The 15,444-nt window shown below is 35.6% G+C and overlaps 1 protein-coding gene across 1 annotated transcript in view; it reads left to right on the top strand.

Moving 5' to 3' along the window:
• Nucleotides 1-15,444, top strand: part of CAMSAP2 (calmodulin regulated spectrin associated protein family member 2) — a 122,473-nt gene that overhangs the window by 94,704 nt on the left and 12,325 nt on the right. The window contains exons 7-11 of the mRNA XM_003792298.3: nucleotides 1,521-1,614; nucleotides 4,026-4,119; nucleotides 9,351-9,433; nucleotides 9,743-9,812; nucleotides 10,124-12,323. Of these exons, the coding sequence (XP_003792346.1) occupies nucleotides 1,521-1,614; nucleotides 4,026-4,119; nucleotides 9,351-9,433; nucleotides 9,743-9,812; nucleotides 10,124-12,323 (2,541 nt within the window). The remainder of the gene's footprint in view (nucleotides 1-1,520; nucleotides 1,615-4,025; nucleotides 4,120-9,350; nucleotides 9,434-9,742; nucleotides 9,813-10,123; nucleotides 12,324-15,444) is intronic.

Here is a 15,444-nt window from a genome sequence, read left to right as displayed (position 1 = left end):
TTATTAAATGCCAAATACTGAAAATTTAGAATGCATACTGTTATTTTAAATAATTATGAAAACAGATTTTGTATATTGTTGTTTTAAAAAACTTAACCAAATACAATTTTCTTTTTTTTTTTTTTTGAGACAGAGTCTCACTATGTCACCTTCGGTAGAGTGCCATGGTGTCACAGCTAACAGCAACCACAAACTCTTGGGCTTAGGGCTGCGCCTGCGCCTGTGGCTCAAAGGAGTAGGGTGCTGTCCCCATATGCTAGAGGTGGCGGGTTCAAACCCAGCCTCAGCCACCAAAAACTGCAAAAAAAAAAAAAAACTCTTGGGCTTAAGCGATTCTCTTGCCTCAGCTTCCCAACTAGGAAAGGCGCCTGCCACACGCCTGGCTATTTTTTTGTTGCAGTTGTTTAGCTGGCCCGGGCCAGGTTTGAACCCACCACCCCTAGTGTATGTGGCTGGTTCTGTAACCACTGTGCTATGAGCGCCAAGCCCAAATACAATTTTTTATTTATAGCTTTTATGATATATGCATTTTAAAATACAGTCTTATGCTATAAATACATTTTTGAGAACCCTTAGTCCTTCCTTTTAATTTCAAGCCATTTAAAAATTATGTCAGCACTTTAAAATAGAATAAAAGATAACATTGTTGACTTACCCTTTTTTGCTTTTTTAAAGAATATAGTCTTGCTCTTCTCCCCTAGAGTGCAGTAATTACAGCTCACTGAAACCTCATCGGCTTTAATGATCCTCTTGCCTCAGCCTCCTGAGTAGCTGGACCTACCAGGTGTATGCTACCATGCCTGGCTAATTTTTCTATTTTTTATGGAAATAGGGGTCTCACTCTTGCTCAGACTGGTATTGGACTTCTGACCTCAAGTGATCCTCCTGCCTCATTGTCCCATAGTGTTAGGACTACAGGCATAAGCCACCACACCCAGCCCTTGTTGACTTAACCTTATTAATAACTTTTCAAAATTAGGTAGAGCCATTAAATTATATAAATAATGTTTTGTACATTTCAAAATTATTAAAAATTAGCTATAACAACCTAGAGTTTTGGTGTTACTCAGCACCTAGATTACTGTTGAATTCAGCATTATAGGACATGTATGATATTTTTTAACTATACTCTTAGTTTTTTGCAGAAATTTCTAGAGCTTCTTTTTTTTTTTTTTTAATGACAATCACTCTTTAAAGCGTCTAAGGATTGAATAGCTGTTTAAGTTGTCTGTATTTACTTGGCAATTAAAGTGCCTTATATACAGTTACTGCTAGATAAATTGAATCACCATTCTGGAACTATAGAGCAAATCATCAGCAAAGAGGTTTTGAATAGTTGTTGTATTTTTTACTCACAGGAGTGAATATTCTATTGCAGGTTTAACAGCCTATAGTAGTAGACAGACTCCAGTGATGAATGAATGAGATTTAGACCTGTATTTTAAAACAGAATAAAAGTCTGTGTATTAAGTTTTACCTAATTTATGTTTTCTTTTAATTTTCTTAACTTTCTTATATAGAGTAATTATTTGGTGTTCATGGCAGAACTCTTCTGGTGGTTTGAAGTTGTAAAGCCATCATTTGTACAACCTCGTGTTGTTTGTCCACAAGGAGGTAATCAATCTTTTTAATTTTAAATGTTCCTATAAATAGAAAAAAGGGAAAGTTTATATAATGTCACCTGGTTATGCTTTTAGAGAGTAGCCTTTTTTTTTTTTTTTTAGATTTCATCTATTAGCCTTAATAGATTCAGAGTACAATATTGTGATATTTAAAGACACTAAATTTTCAAGGAGAAAAGAAAAAGAAGATAGAAAGTATGGCTCTGAATTTGAAGTCTTAAAGTATGGAACTTTTAGTCATAATTTCCCATTTTCTTCTCTTTACATCTATTTAGATCTTGTATTTTTAATATTGTTAGCCGGAATCCACTCCAATTATCATTTGTCCTTAATCTACAACTTGAATTGGCCATTAAACTGTTAAAACTTTGTGTATATATTTTAAATCTAATAGGTTTTGTGACTATAATATCATGATTTATTGATTGTAATTAATAAGAACAAAACTAAAAAGGAGGTTATTGTAAAGATCTCTAGACATAAACAATAAAAAATTTTCTAAATTTTCTCTAAAGCAAAATGTCACATAGCAAAACAGAATTTCTGTTCTATTATAAAATCTAGATTATAAGTTTAGTCCCATTAAAAAACTTTTTTCCAGTATAACATATGGAACCAGTTCTTGGTGCTACCAATGACTGTCCCAGAACACGATTATTGGGCTTCCCAACTACTTAGGGGGGTTTTCTCAGCTCCAAAGTTTATTTTGTTAACCTCTACCATTACCCCTGCCTTAAGCCTCCCTGGAAAAGAAAAAGAAAAGAAAGAGATAAGGAAGGAGAAAAAAACATATAGCCAAGGGGGAGGTGTATTCTAATGAGTGCAATGAGCTTACTTCAGGCAGCCTGCAACTCAGGCAAAAATCTGTCAAACATGAGGATTTAGTGTTCTCGTTCCTTTAAGCTGCTTCAGGCAGATTCTGAATATTGAGCCATTATACAAAAGTTGAGATCCCACCCTAGACCATTAAATAAAGTCACATATCTTAGTAATTATCATAATCAACATTTGTAAAATTATTTACAATTAACATAAGATTTTAACATACATTCCTTTTTATGATTTTATTTGAAGCCTTCTATTCAGAATACAACAGCTATTGCATTAGATCGCAAAGAGTCAAAAAGTAAATTGACTCTTCCTCCAGAGTAAACTTACAAAAATGTATTCTCTAATTTTCTAATGAAATTTTATCTTTCCTTAATTGATTAACAAAATACCGGCTATTTCATAAAGAAGAAAAGGTGACTGTATGTATCTGAAGTTCTGTGATTCGTTCACAAAATTAAAACACTCAAATTTATTTTTATTTTAAATATCTGTATTTTATGTTAGGCCTTTTCCCCTTAATCATCCTTAAACAAATACTAACAATACTATTTAAAGTAAGAATACTTTAAGAAAAGTTTAAAGGAAATTTAACCCCTTGAAAATTATTTAAGAGGCCAGGCACAGTGGCTCACGCTTGTAATCCTAGCACTCTGGGAGACCAAGGCAGGTGAGTTGAGTTCATGAGATCGAGACTAGCCTGAGCTAGAGTGAGAACCAATCTCTAAAAATAGCTGGGTGTTGTAGCAGGTGCCTATAATCCCAGCTACTTGGCAGGCTGAGGCAAGAGAATCACATGAGCCCAAGAGTCTGAGGTTGCTATAAGCTATGATGCCATGGCACTCTACTGAGGGTGACAAATTAAGGCTCTATCTAAAAAAAAACAAAAAATATTATTTAAGAAAACTTTATGGCTTGGCTCCCATAGCACAGTGGTTATGGCGCTAGCACATACACCAAGGCTGGCTGGTTTGAACCTGGCACAGGCCAGCTGAACAACAATGACAATTGCAACAAAAAAATAGCTGGGTGTTGTGGTGAGTGCCTGTAGTCCCAGCTACTTGGGAGGCTGAGGCAAGAGAATTGCTTAAAGCCCAAGAGATTGAGGTCTGTGACCTCAGGCACTCTACTGAGGATGACAAAAGTGAGACTCTGACTCAAAAAAAAAAAAAAACTTTATGATGGGATTTTTCTGTAAGTAGTAGGTAAATTATAACGCTTTATTTATTGTTATTGTTTTTGAGACAGAGTCTCACTTGGTCACCCTTGGTAGAGCATCTTAGCTCACAGCAACCTCAAACTCTTGGGTTCAAGTGATCTCTTGCCTCAGCCTCCCAAGTGGCTGGGACTACAGGTGCCTACCACAATGCCCAGGTATTTTTAGAGATGGGGTTGCGCTCTGGCTTAGGCTGGTCTTGAACTGTGAGCTCAGGCAATCCATCCACCTCAGCCTCCCAAGTGCTGGGATTACAGACTTGAGCTACCACGCTGGGCTGGTCTGTAACTCTTGAAATAATATTAGGAACATGTTAAGTATATTATTGTAAAATTTTAGCTTTTTATCTTTTATTCTAGCTGAACCTGTGAAAGATATGCCTTCAATTCCTGTCTTGAATACTGCCAAAAGAAATGTGCGGGATAGTTCGTGTAGTTCTGACTTCATTTCAAGGTAGATTCCACAGTGACTTTATTTTCACTATTTCCACTCTTTTCTACTGATGAAATTAAATAATATTGTATTATATTAAATAAGGTTTTTAAAATTTCAGTTGGATTTTGAATTAAATGATAATGAACTTATCTTCTTAAAAGCATGTTTTAATTTAAATATTATTGAAATTTACACTGAGGTGAATATTTCATAAATAAGCTTTTGTGAACCACACTGAAAAGTGGGAGACTATAAGTTCCAAGTAACCACTTAAGACCAGATTTTTGCCGTATAACTTGTTTATAAATGAGAACTGTCTAATATATGTAAGTATAATTGAGAAGTGTTTAATAGGTAGCTCTTAGGCATGGGAGGGAGGGATTTTTTAATTCTATTAGGACTTAAACATGTTATAATTAAAAGCAAATCTTTGAATAAGTTTTTCTTTCTTTTGGAATTTCAGAATTTTCTGAGGGTACACACATTTTGGTTACATAGTTTGCTTTGGATATGTTAAGTCAAAGTTGTAAATGTGACCTTGGCCCAGAAAATGTGTGATGTACCCATAAGGAGTAACCTATCTTCTTCTCCCCCACCTTCTACCTACTTAAATTCCAAAGAGTTTTGTTTTCATATGTACACCTAAGTGTTGATCAGTTTGTTCCAACTTAGTATTGAGTACATGTGGTGTTTGTTTTTCCATTCTTGTGATACTAAAAAGTTTTTCTGACTTGTTTTCTAATTACTATACCTATTGAGAGATCACGATAGTTTATTTATTACAATATTGAATTTTTATCAAATGCTTCAGTTCTTAATGCCAGGAACTGAATTGAAAGCAAAGTAAAAAATTTTAAGTTTAAAATTGATGTACATTGGGGTTTTTATAAATTCAAGCAGATCCATTAAAAATGCCTTGAGTGAAAAATTCAAAATACTTTATCAACTCTTTGCCTAACATAAAAATATGAACTTGTACTGAAGCTTTCATCTATTCCTCATATTTAAGAAGTGTCTCTCTTCAAGTACATGCTAATGAATGTGAAATCTAAGCCTTGACACTACTCTTACTATCTTTATAGGACTTCTTACTGTGTGACTTTCTAGTGTTCATAAAGCATTTTTTATAAATTTTTATAAATTAAGAAAGCGTGTACCTTCTAATTTATTTTACTACTATGAATTTTTATATTACTTTTATTAAGTTTTTCATTCTGTTACTATCTATGAAATTTACCACAAAGAAGCTAAATATTGCTAATATAAGAGGTTTTGTACATTTTTCCTCCATGGGGATATTTTTCCTACATATTATTTCCTGGGTTGGTGACATGGTGACATTCCTTTCCTTGAAAATTTCAAAAACACTCAATATTCTAGGTTGTCACTTTTACACTATTTAGTCTTTAGATTCTACTTTAAAAATGAAAAGTAAAACTTTCATAATTATTATTTCTAGGAGCCCCAAGGGACACTTTTCCACATTTCTAACATCAGAAAATGTTTTAATTCAGATTCCCTAGAAGACTCATCTCTTTTCTCTCAGACATCTGAGTGGCTCCTTTTTCCTATTTTTTCTAGTAGAAACTATTTTTATAACCCAGATAGAGGTCTAAGTTCTTTCCTTTGAAGAGTTATTGTAGAGCTGTTACTCTAGGCTCCTAGTCATTTTCTTATTTCTGTAAGTCTCCATAAGGTCCATTGTAATTGTCCAACATTGTAGAACTTTTAAAGGATTCAAGAATTTTTAGTCTTCCTGGGAATAATGTGGTCACATCTACCAAAATGATGCTCTTACGAGAAAGAAGAAAAAGACAAAGGAAGAAGCTAGGCAAAGCAAAAGACATTTTCAGCAGCTACTCCACACATTGGACAGCCAGCTATTTAAGAGTTGCAAAATCCTTTATGCAGATGTGAAAGTGAAACAATAGGAATTTATAACACCTTAGCCATTATTGGGGGAAGATTACTTACTATAATAAGTTCCGGGCTTGCAGTCAAGATTGTCCTCTTGTCATAGATTTAAGGGAGGGTAGAAACTGTGGAAGTGATTTTAGAGGGGAGAATAATAGAGGAAAAACATGGGGGGTGGGGCAGAGAGAGTATGCTCTGATAGTCCTAACAAATGGTTACAAATAAAATTGAGAGAAGGTGTGATGTGTGCTTTAGAGGGGAAGGGCCCACAGGAGCAGACAAGCATTTGCTTTGGACAGAGCAAGTTCTTCAGATATTGTTGCTTTTGTAAAACCTCATTAATTAAGCTTTCATTAGATAATAAGAATACTGCATCAGTATTTACCTTTGAATTTTTTGGTTGAGTTACTCATCATCTCAGTTTACATTAGCCAAATAAGGTTTAAGAGAGCTACAGGAGTCACTATCTTGTTTCTCAGTTTATCATCAGTCAGTTGGGATAGTGATGCTTAACTTCTTCACGTGACTACAAGGAGAGACAACAGACTTAAAAGTTGTAAAGAGAAAAATTAGGAGAAGAAAGCTTGATTCTGGTCAAATGTTGTTATAATTTCAAAAATTGACAGTCTAATCCTGCATGGGATTAATTGGAATAGGGTAGAATTAAATAAGAAGAAATAAGAGGAAAGTTTCTTATCTTGGCTCAGTGTCTGTGGCTCAAGTGGCTAAGGTGCCAGCCACATACACCTGAGGTGGCAGGTTTGAATCCAGCCTGGGCCCGCCAAAACAACAATGAGGGCGGCAACCAAAAAAAAAAAAAAAAAATAGCCAGGCATTGTGGCGGGCACCTGTGGTCCCAGCTACTTGGAGGTGGACGCAGGAGACTCGCTTGAGCCCAGAAGTTGGAGGTTGCTGTGAGCTGTGGTGCCACTGCACTCTACCCAGGGGGATAGCTTGAGGCTCTGTCTCAAAACAAACCAAAAAAAAGTTTCTTATCTTTAGAAACTTTTTTAGTAGCTTCTAAGTTTCTTATCTTATAGAAACTCAAGTCTCTATAGGCATTGAGACTTTCAAGGCTATACAGCTAACAAAATTATTAACATTTTCAAACTTTTTTTTTTTTTTTTTGAGACAGAGTCTTACTTTGTTGCCCCTGGTAGAGTGCCCTGGCATCTCATAGCTCCCAGCATCCTCTAACTCTTGGGCTCAAGAGATTTTCTTGCCTCAGCCTCCCATGTAGCTGGGACTACAGGTGCCCACCACAATGCCTGGCTATTTTTAGAGATAGGGTCTCGCTCTAGCTCAGGCTGGTCTCGAACTCGTGAGCTCAGGAGATCCACCCACCTCAGCCTCCTATAGTGCTAAGATTACAGGTGTGAGCCACCATGCCTGGTCCCCTTTTTAAATATATTTAGGGGTATGTGATTTGTTAAGTGGAGTGCTGCATAATGGTGAAGTCTTAGCTTTTGGTGTAACACTCACCCCCAAATTATATATGTAGTACCCTTTAGGTAATTTCACATCCCACACCCTTCTCCTGCACTCCCACCCTTCTGATTCTACCATGTCTATTATTCTACTTTCTGTTCTGTGTGTACTTGTTAGTTAGCTTCTGCTCATGAGAACATGCAGTATTTGACTTTGTTTCCAAGTTACTTCACTAAACACTATACATATTAATCTTAATGTAACTGATATTTTTTTTCATTTTAGCAGTTTTTAATGAAAGTTGTATATGAGATTATTTATTCCTGCATCTTCTCAGTTGTTTCTTCCTTTCATTTTCCCTTTTCCTTTCCTACTTGGTGAGATTGAGCTTTCTGTTCAAGGATCTTTTTGCAGTCTTTGTCTAGTTTGAGACCAGTGATTAAGTGTCTAGTTAAGTCAGTGTCTAGTTTAAGCCCAGTAGCCTTTTCCTGTGGCACTTGTTCAGTGTAGACATCATATTTCTTCCTGTAAGCCCACACTACTTTGACAGTTTGCTGAACTTTCTGTTCCTGCACAACATGAACTTCATTATCCTTTTGGGTGGGCATGGATCGAATGTTGTACTACTCAGCTCTTTGGAAAGAGGGGAAGTCTCAGTCTTCCTGTGAGTGTGAGAAGGTACATTGAATGGCCTTTTGTGTGTCTTGTTTCAGTCAGAAGTCACAAAGGGATTAAACTTCATTTGCCACTGCCACTTTGGCAATGGCCACAAAAGGGCATAGAGATGATACAGATGTGGGTCTTTGAGTAAGGAGGCTGTCAGGGTATTTCACAAGGTTTTATTATAGTTACAGTTATTAGAGATTTAGATTTAGATTTCAAGTTGGTGAGTTTCATTTAACTTCTTTTTTACTTCTTAATTTTTCTTTTTATAAAATGAAAATAATATACTATATCTTATCTCACAAGGACATTGAGATGTATATCAGAGTTATTTGGGTGAAAGACATAAAATATTACATATCGTACAATCATAGCCATTCCTTGGCTTAAACAATATATCTATTACATTTCTAGATATATATTTTTTTGATATGTGAGAAATTGTTTATTTTCAGTTTCTATTCTTAGAAGTTTACCTAAATTCAGTTTTTTGCTAATAAAGCAACAATACATATTTTGGCAACTCTAGGTCACTTACTGTTATTGTTGTATAAATTGTATATCTGGTGATAAGACTATTGCATGGTATTGATATGTGATACATAATGAACTCTTGGTCTTTATACTGAATTCTGACATCCTTTTAGAGTCCCTCCTGAAATTGTCTCTCTTTACAACTTGCACATGTGTATTTTTGTTAACTAATATACTTACAGTGGTATACAGAGTTATAAAAACAAGTGCTTCTAATAGGTAGTATCGTCCTGTGACCCTATTACTTAATTGATGAAGACATGGCGATTAAAATTATTGATGAGTAACTTGAGGAGTGGTGTGTGAAAATGATTTCTCAGATGATAATGCTAGCTTCAGTTTGTTTTGGAAAAATCACTAACACAATAAAGTTACATGGCGTCTTACACTTAATAAAGTGGCTAATAATTTGCTGCAAAGAATATCGATGCCCATAGTTCAGGTATTGATTACACACCATCTAAAATAAAAAAAGGACATGATATTGAACCTTTCCAGAGTTATTTCTACAAAACATGATCTTTGCCTAGGATTAAGAAATGGCCTGAATGGGTTAAGTTACTAAATCACTAATAAAAACTGTCATATTATACATTTCCAGATATTTTAAAGTTAGGATATGGAATCAGAGATGATAATATTGTTTCTAACTTCAATCATTCTGTATAAGCAGCTAAAATACATTATTTTAAATTTATTTTACATTGCAGTGGAGAAGGAGCTACATTTGCACAGTCTCATCATCCTTTGCCTTCTAGATATTCACGTCCTCAAGCTCATTCTTCAACCTCAGGTAATATATGTGAAAAAGCCTAGGAAAATACTATTTTAAGTAAGTTACCTAGGAAATAATAGAAACTACATATAAATAAGTATCCAGTCTTTTTTTCCATATAGATAAGTATCTAGTCTTTTTTTCCACAAAGTAGCTATTATCACACTAAAAGGCTGGTCTGTTTCTCAAAGCTTGTTTTTCTTAGTAAAATGATCTCTTAATTCAGTATGTACCTACTTAATTTTTATTGCTTATAATGAATTCTCAAATATGTGAAATCTGTTAAGGTGCTGTAAGTTAAAATTTTTTACATTATTTCATTTAAAGGAGGAATTAGAAGGTCTTCATCTATGTCTTATGTTGATGGCTTCATAGGGACATGGCCCAAAGAGAAAAGGTAAGCACAAGAATTATTTTGTGTGTATTCACATTATCAGGAAAGGCTACTTTTTATCTCTCTGTCTCTCTTTTGTTGATAACCAGTTAGACTTTTAATTAGTACCTACATTTGAAAAGGGCAACATAAGCAGATGATAGAGAAGTTTAAAGGGGCTAATTTTAAAAGGTAGCTTTTGAGAACAATATGATTATGAGAAATAGGAAAGAAAGGAAATATAATTTTAAATAATTGTTGTCCATTTTATTTACTAAAATAAATCATTTGTTTTCCAGAATTTTTCAAGGGTTTTCTCTTTAACTTTTTCTTAGATCATCAGTGCATGGTGTTTCATTTGATATTTCTTTTGATAAAGAAGATAGTGTACAGAGATCCACTCTAAACCGAGGAATCACTCGTTCTATTAGTAATGAAGGACTTACTCTGAACAACAACCGTGTATCTAAACACATTAGGAAAAATTTATCCTTCAAGCCAATAAATGGAGAAGAGGAAGCAGAAAGCATTGAAGAAGAACTTAATATAGATTCTCACAGTGACCTCAAATCTTATGTGCCCCTTAATACAAATGAACTAAATGCTAATGAAAATATTCATTATAAGCTTCCAAATGGAGCTTTACAAAATAGAGTACTTCTAGATGAGTTTGGCAATCAGATTGAGACACCAAGCATTGAAGAGGCATTACAAATAATTCACGATACTGACAAATCTCCTCATACACCTCAGCCAGACCAAATTGCTAATGGCTTCTTTCTTCACAGCCAGGAAATGAGTATCCTTAATTCAAATACCAAGCTAAATCAATCTAGTCCTGACAATATAACTGATACAAAAGGTGCCTTGAGTCCCATAACTGATAACACTGAAGTAGACACTGGAATTCATGTTCCTTCGGAAGATATTCCTGAAACTATGGATGAAGATTCTTCTTTGAGAGATTACACTGTAAGCTTAGACTCTGACATGGATGATGCATCTAAATTTCTTCAGGATTATGATATACGGACCAGCAACCCCAGAGAAGCTTTGAGCCCTTGTCCAAGTACTATAAGTACCAAATCTCAACCAGGTAGCAGTGCCTCTTCTAGTTCTGGAGTTAAAATGACCAGCTTTGCTGAACAGAAATTCAGGAAACTGAATCATACCGATGGGAAGAGTAGTGGAAGCAGTTCTCAAAAAACCACACCAGAGGGCTCTGAACTTAATATTCCTCATGTGGTTGCTTGGGCACAAATTCCAGAAGAAACAGGCATTCCACAAGGGCGGGACACTACCCAGCTGCTGGCTTCTGAAATGGTGCATCTTAGGATGAAACTAGAAGAAAAGAGGCGTGCGATAGAAGCCCAGAAAAAGAAAATGGAAGCCGCTTTTACTAAACAGAGGCAGAAAATGGGAAGGACTGCATTCCTTACTGTAGTGAAAAAGAAAGGGGATGGGATTTCCCCTCTACGAGAGGAGGCAGCTGGTGCAGAAGATGAGAAAGTATTTACTGATCGAGCAAAAGAAAAGGAGTCACAAAAACCTGATGGACAAAGGAGTAAGTCTCTGGCAGATATAAAAGAAAGCATGGAGAATTCTCAGTCGAAGTGGCTAAAGTCTCCAACCACACCTGTGGAACCTGAGAAGCAGTGGAACCTGGCAAGCCCCTCAGAAGAAACTTTAAATGAAGGAGAGATTTTAGAATATACAAAATCCATTGAAAAGTTAAATTCATCCCTCCATTTTCTACAACAAGAAATGCAACGCTTGTCACTTCAGCAGGAGATGTTAATGCAGATGAGAGAGCAGCAGTCTTGGGTGATTTCTCCTCCACAACCCTCTCCACAGAAACAGATTAGAGAATTGAAGCCATCTCGGCAGCCAGGCCCATCAGCCATCACACCATTCTTGTCAGACTCTCCTCGTCCTACTCATCCGTCTCCTCAGTCTTCTAACAGGAAAAGCACATCTTTTTCTGTTAAAAATCAAAGGACTCCTAGGCCAAATGAGTTAAAAATAACACCCTTGAATCGAACCTTAACACCCCCTCGATCTGTGGATAGTCTTCCTCGATTAAGAAGGTTTTCACCGAGTCAAGTTCCTATTCAGACTAGGTCATTTGTATGTTTTGGGGATGATGGAGAACCTCAGTTAAAAGAATCCAAACCTAAAGAGGAAGTTAAAAAGGAGGAATTGGAATCCAAAGGGCCTTCGGAACAGCGTGGACATAATCCAGAAGAAAAGGAGATCAAACCTTTTGAGTCAACAGTTTCTGAAGTCCTGTCACAGCCTGTCACAGAGACCGTGTGCCTGACAGCAAATGAGGACCAATTGAATCAACCCACAGAACCACCTCCTAAACTCATTTTCCCACCTACCACTCCTAAAAGTGTTAACCTGATTGAAGTTTCCCTTTCGGATTTGAAACCTCCTGAAAAGGCTGATGTATCTGTTGAAAAGTATGATGGAGAAAGTGATAAAGAACAATTTGATGATGACCAGAAAGTATGCTGTGGATTCTTTTTTAAGGTAATATTAATCTGCATAGTTCTGGGCATCTTCCTTAGATGACTGGGGGGTTTGGAGGGATTTTTTTTTTTTTTATTTTTGGTTAACATGCTTGCTTATTTTAGTAGCAGTCCCTCTGGTTGTAAGTGTGCCATTAATCCTATATTTGCCCCCCCTACTATAGTTATGGTATGTATTTAGATATACCCCATCATTTTTGTTTTCTACTCCTCTTTCTCACTTTCACAAAAGTCTTTTTTTGGGGGAGGGGGGTGGGTAGAGTCTCTCTTGGTCATCCTGAGTAGAATGCCGTGGCGTCACAGCTCACAGCAACCTCAAACTCTTGCGTTAAAGTGATCCTTTTGCCTCAGCCTCCTAAGAAGCTGGTACTACAGGTGCCCACCACAGTACCTGGCTATATTTTATTTTATTAAAATACTTTATTTATTTTACTTTATTTTTTGAGTATTTGTTTTATTTTTTTCAAATTAACATAAGAGTACAATTTTTAGGTTACATTGTTCTCACTTCCAGGGTAAAGTTCCATTTGTAGAAGAGCCCCTCACCGAGGGGGCATGTTATACACTGGCTATTTTTTAGAGACGGGGATCTCGCTCCTGCTCAGTCTGATCTTAAATTTGTGAGCTCAGGCAATCCACCTGTCTTGGCCTCCCAAGTGCTGGGATTACAGGTGTGAGCCATAGCACCCCGCCTCTTCACAAAAGCCTTTAAAAAATTAAGCTACTCAAATCTCTTCTGAAAGCGAGTCCATTGCCTATTTGTAAAAAACTCATAACATGGCATCATAAGTATACTTTAGGTTTTTAAAAATCAGGAACATCTCTCCTTACATGTTTTCTTCTTTAAAAATATTTTTTAAACTGATCAGTAGGCTCTTGTGGTCAGGCACAATGGGTCAGACCTATAATTCTAACATTCTAGGAGGCTGAGGCAAGTGAATAGCTAGACTCAGGAGTTCCAGACTAGCCTCAGCAAAAGCGAGACCCCCATCTCTACTAAAAATAGAAAAACTGAGGCAAGAGGAGCGTTTAAGCCCAAGAGTTGAAGGTTGCTGTGAGCTATGATGCTATGGCACTCCACGTACTGTGGCAGCTTGAGATGCTGTCTCAAAAAAAAAAGAAAAATAAAAAGATAGGCTCTTGCAAGGTAATATAGGCATATATATTTTGAAAAGTTGTCATTGAAAGAACTCCATTAAAAGCACTGGATGAAAGTCTAGCACATGACCCTTAATCTCGGTATTGGATACAACATATTTAAATTCTGTAGCTGAATAATATACATATTGAATAGTACCACCTCTTGTTGGTAAAGATCTTAGAATTTATCATAGATTTTAGAAAAACTAGAAAAGCCTAATAATATTTTTAAAGTTCTCTACTAGATTATCATCCATTTTGTTCATCTTTTATGTTTTTCTGTATTTTCCAAATTAACATAGGAAAAAATTTTTTGTATAATTAGAAACGTGTATTATTCATACTTTTATTTTTAAGTAACAGACTAAAGCAGATAATCTCTGACCCTGTGTATCTCTACAGTCTGGAATTTATATAGGAAAGATAATACCAACAGCAACAATTTATAATTTAAGATTTTAAATTAAAGCAAACTGCAGTAGTAGAATAACCCAGGAATACAGAAGTGGTTACAATTGTTAGTTTTATTTTTGATCATTTAATGTTGGGAAAAAAATGTTATTAAACCCTCTGACACCAGATAATTTTGGAAATTTATAACTTATTTTTTATTTTTATTTTATAATTTATTTTAAAGTCAATCTCAGGGTGATTGCCCTTTAGGCCCTTTTCAATATTTGAAAATTTGGACGTGAGTTGTGTTTTGTCTCTTAACCTTGTAACAATACCATATTTTAACAGAAATGCTACTCTAGGCACTAATGAATAGTTTGCTGTCTAGTTTTAGTCACTACCTCTGTCCTTATAAGTTCAAACCTCTTAACATAACTCAAGGACTTTCACAGACTAACCTCAACCTTGTCTGGCTTCTTCCCTATAACTTTTATTTTGGATGGTTCTTTAGGATTTACTTCAAGCTTTCAAGTCTTTTATAATTCCTTGTGTGGAGGTTAAGTATTTCCTCCTTTGTGTGCCTGTTGTATCCAAAACATAGTTATACTGTAATACCTGTGACCCAGTTTTTCAACTATTGTGTTACTCTTTGCTTTGTCTTTTAGACTGTGACCTCCTAGAGGTACTACATTTCTGTATTCCCACAGTACAGTAAAGTGCCTGGCAAATTGCAAAATGTATGTAGTTTGTTAGATGCAGATAAGATTGTTTGAACTGATTGTATGAATGGTACGTCTCCACTCAGAGTTAAATGTCTCTCTTCCTATATGAAGCACCTTGTTTGTGCCTCTTCCCATTGTGATTTTTTCTTTTTTTTTTTTTTTGAGACACAGTCTGTGCCCTGGGTAGAGTCATCAGAGCTCACAACCACCTTAAACTCTTGGGCTCAAGTGAGCTTCTTGCTTTAGCCTCCTGAGTAGCTAGGACTAAAGGCACCTGCTAGAAAAACTAGCATCTGGCTAGTTTTTCTATTTTTTAGTAGAGTCAGAGTCTCAGTCTTGCTCAGGCTGGTCTCGAACATCTGAGCTCAAGTGATCCACTCACCTCAACTCCCAGAGTGTTGGGATTAGAGGTGTGAGCCACCGCACCTGACCTCTGTTGTGATTTTTAAACTCCTTGAACTAAGGCACCATATGCTGTAATTTAAATGCGATTTTAAAAATTAGAAATTCATTATGCCAAGTTGTTTATTAGGGTCAAAAAATGTTTATTATTATTTTGTCTTTTTATGATTGTTGTTTGCAAAATTCTTATGTTTTGAAAGCATAAGACTTATGTAAGTAAGTTTAAGTTATCTTAATTACTTAATAGGACTGTTTACCACTTCAGCTCTTCCTTCATAATTTCTGGAACATGTTCATATTTCATAGGGTTGTAATAGAGAATTTAAATTTTCAGTTATAAATGTAACTACAAAATGTGACTACAACAATTGAAAATGAGAATATTGGTACTTTAGTATATGTGCTGCTAAAGCAAGCACGAATATTGGTACTTTAAATATTTATTTATTTGTTTGTTTTTTAAGA

The sequence above is a fragment of the Otolemur garnettii genome, unplaced genomic scaffold, assembly GCF_000181295.1.
Source record: "Otolemur garnettii isolate 467f Iridium unplaced genomic scaffold, OtoGar3 scaffold00055, whole genome shotgun sequence".
Taxonomy (NCBI): Eukaryota; Metazoa; Chordata; class Mammalia; order Primates; family Galagidae; genus Otolemur; species Otolemur garnettii.
This window is presented reverse-complemented; position numbering and strand designations above follow the sequence as displayed.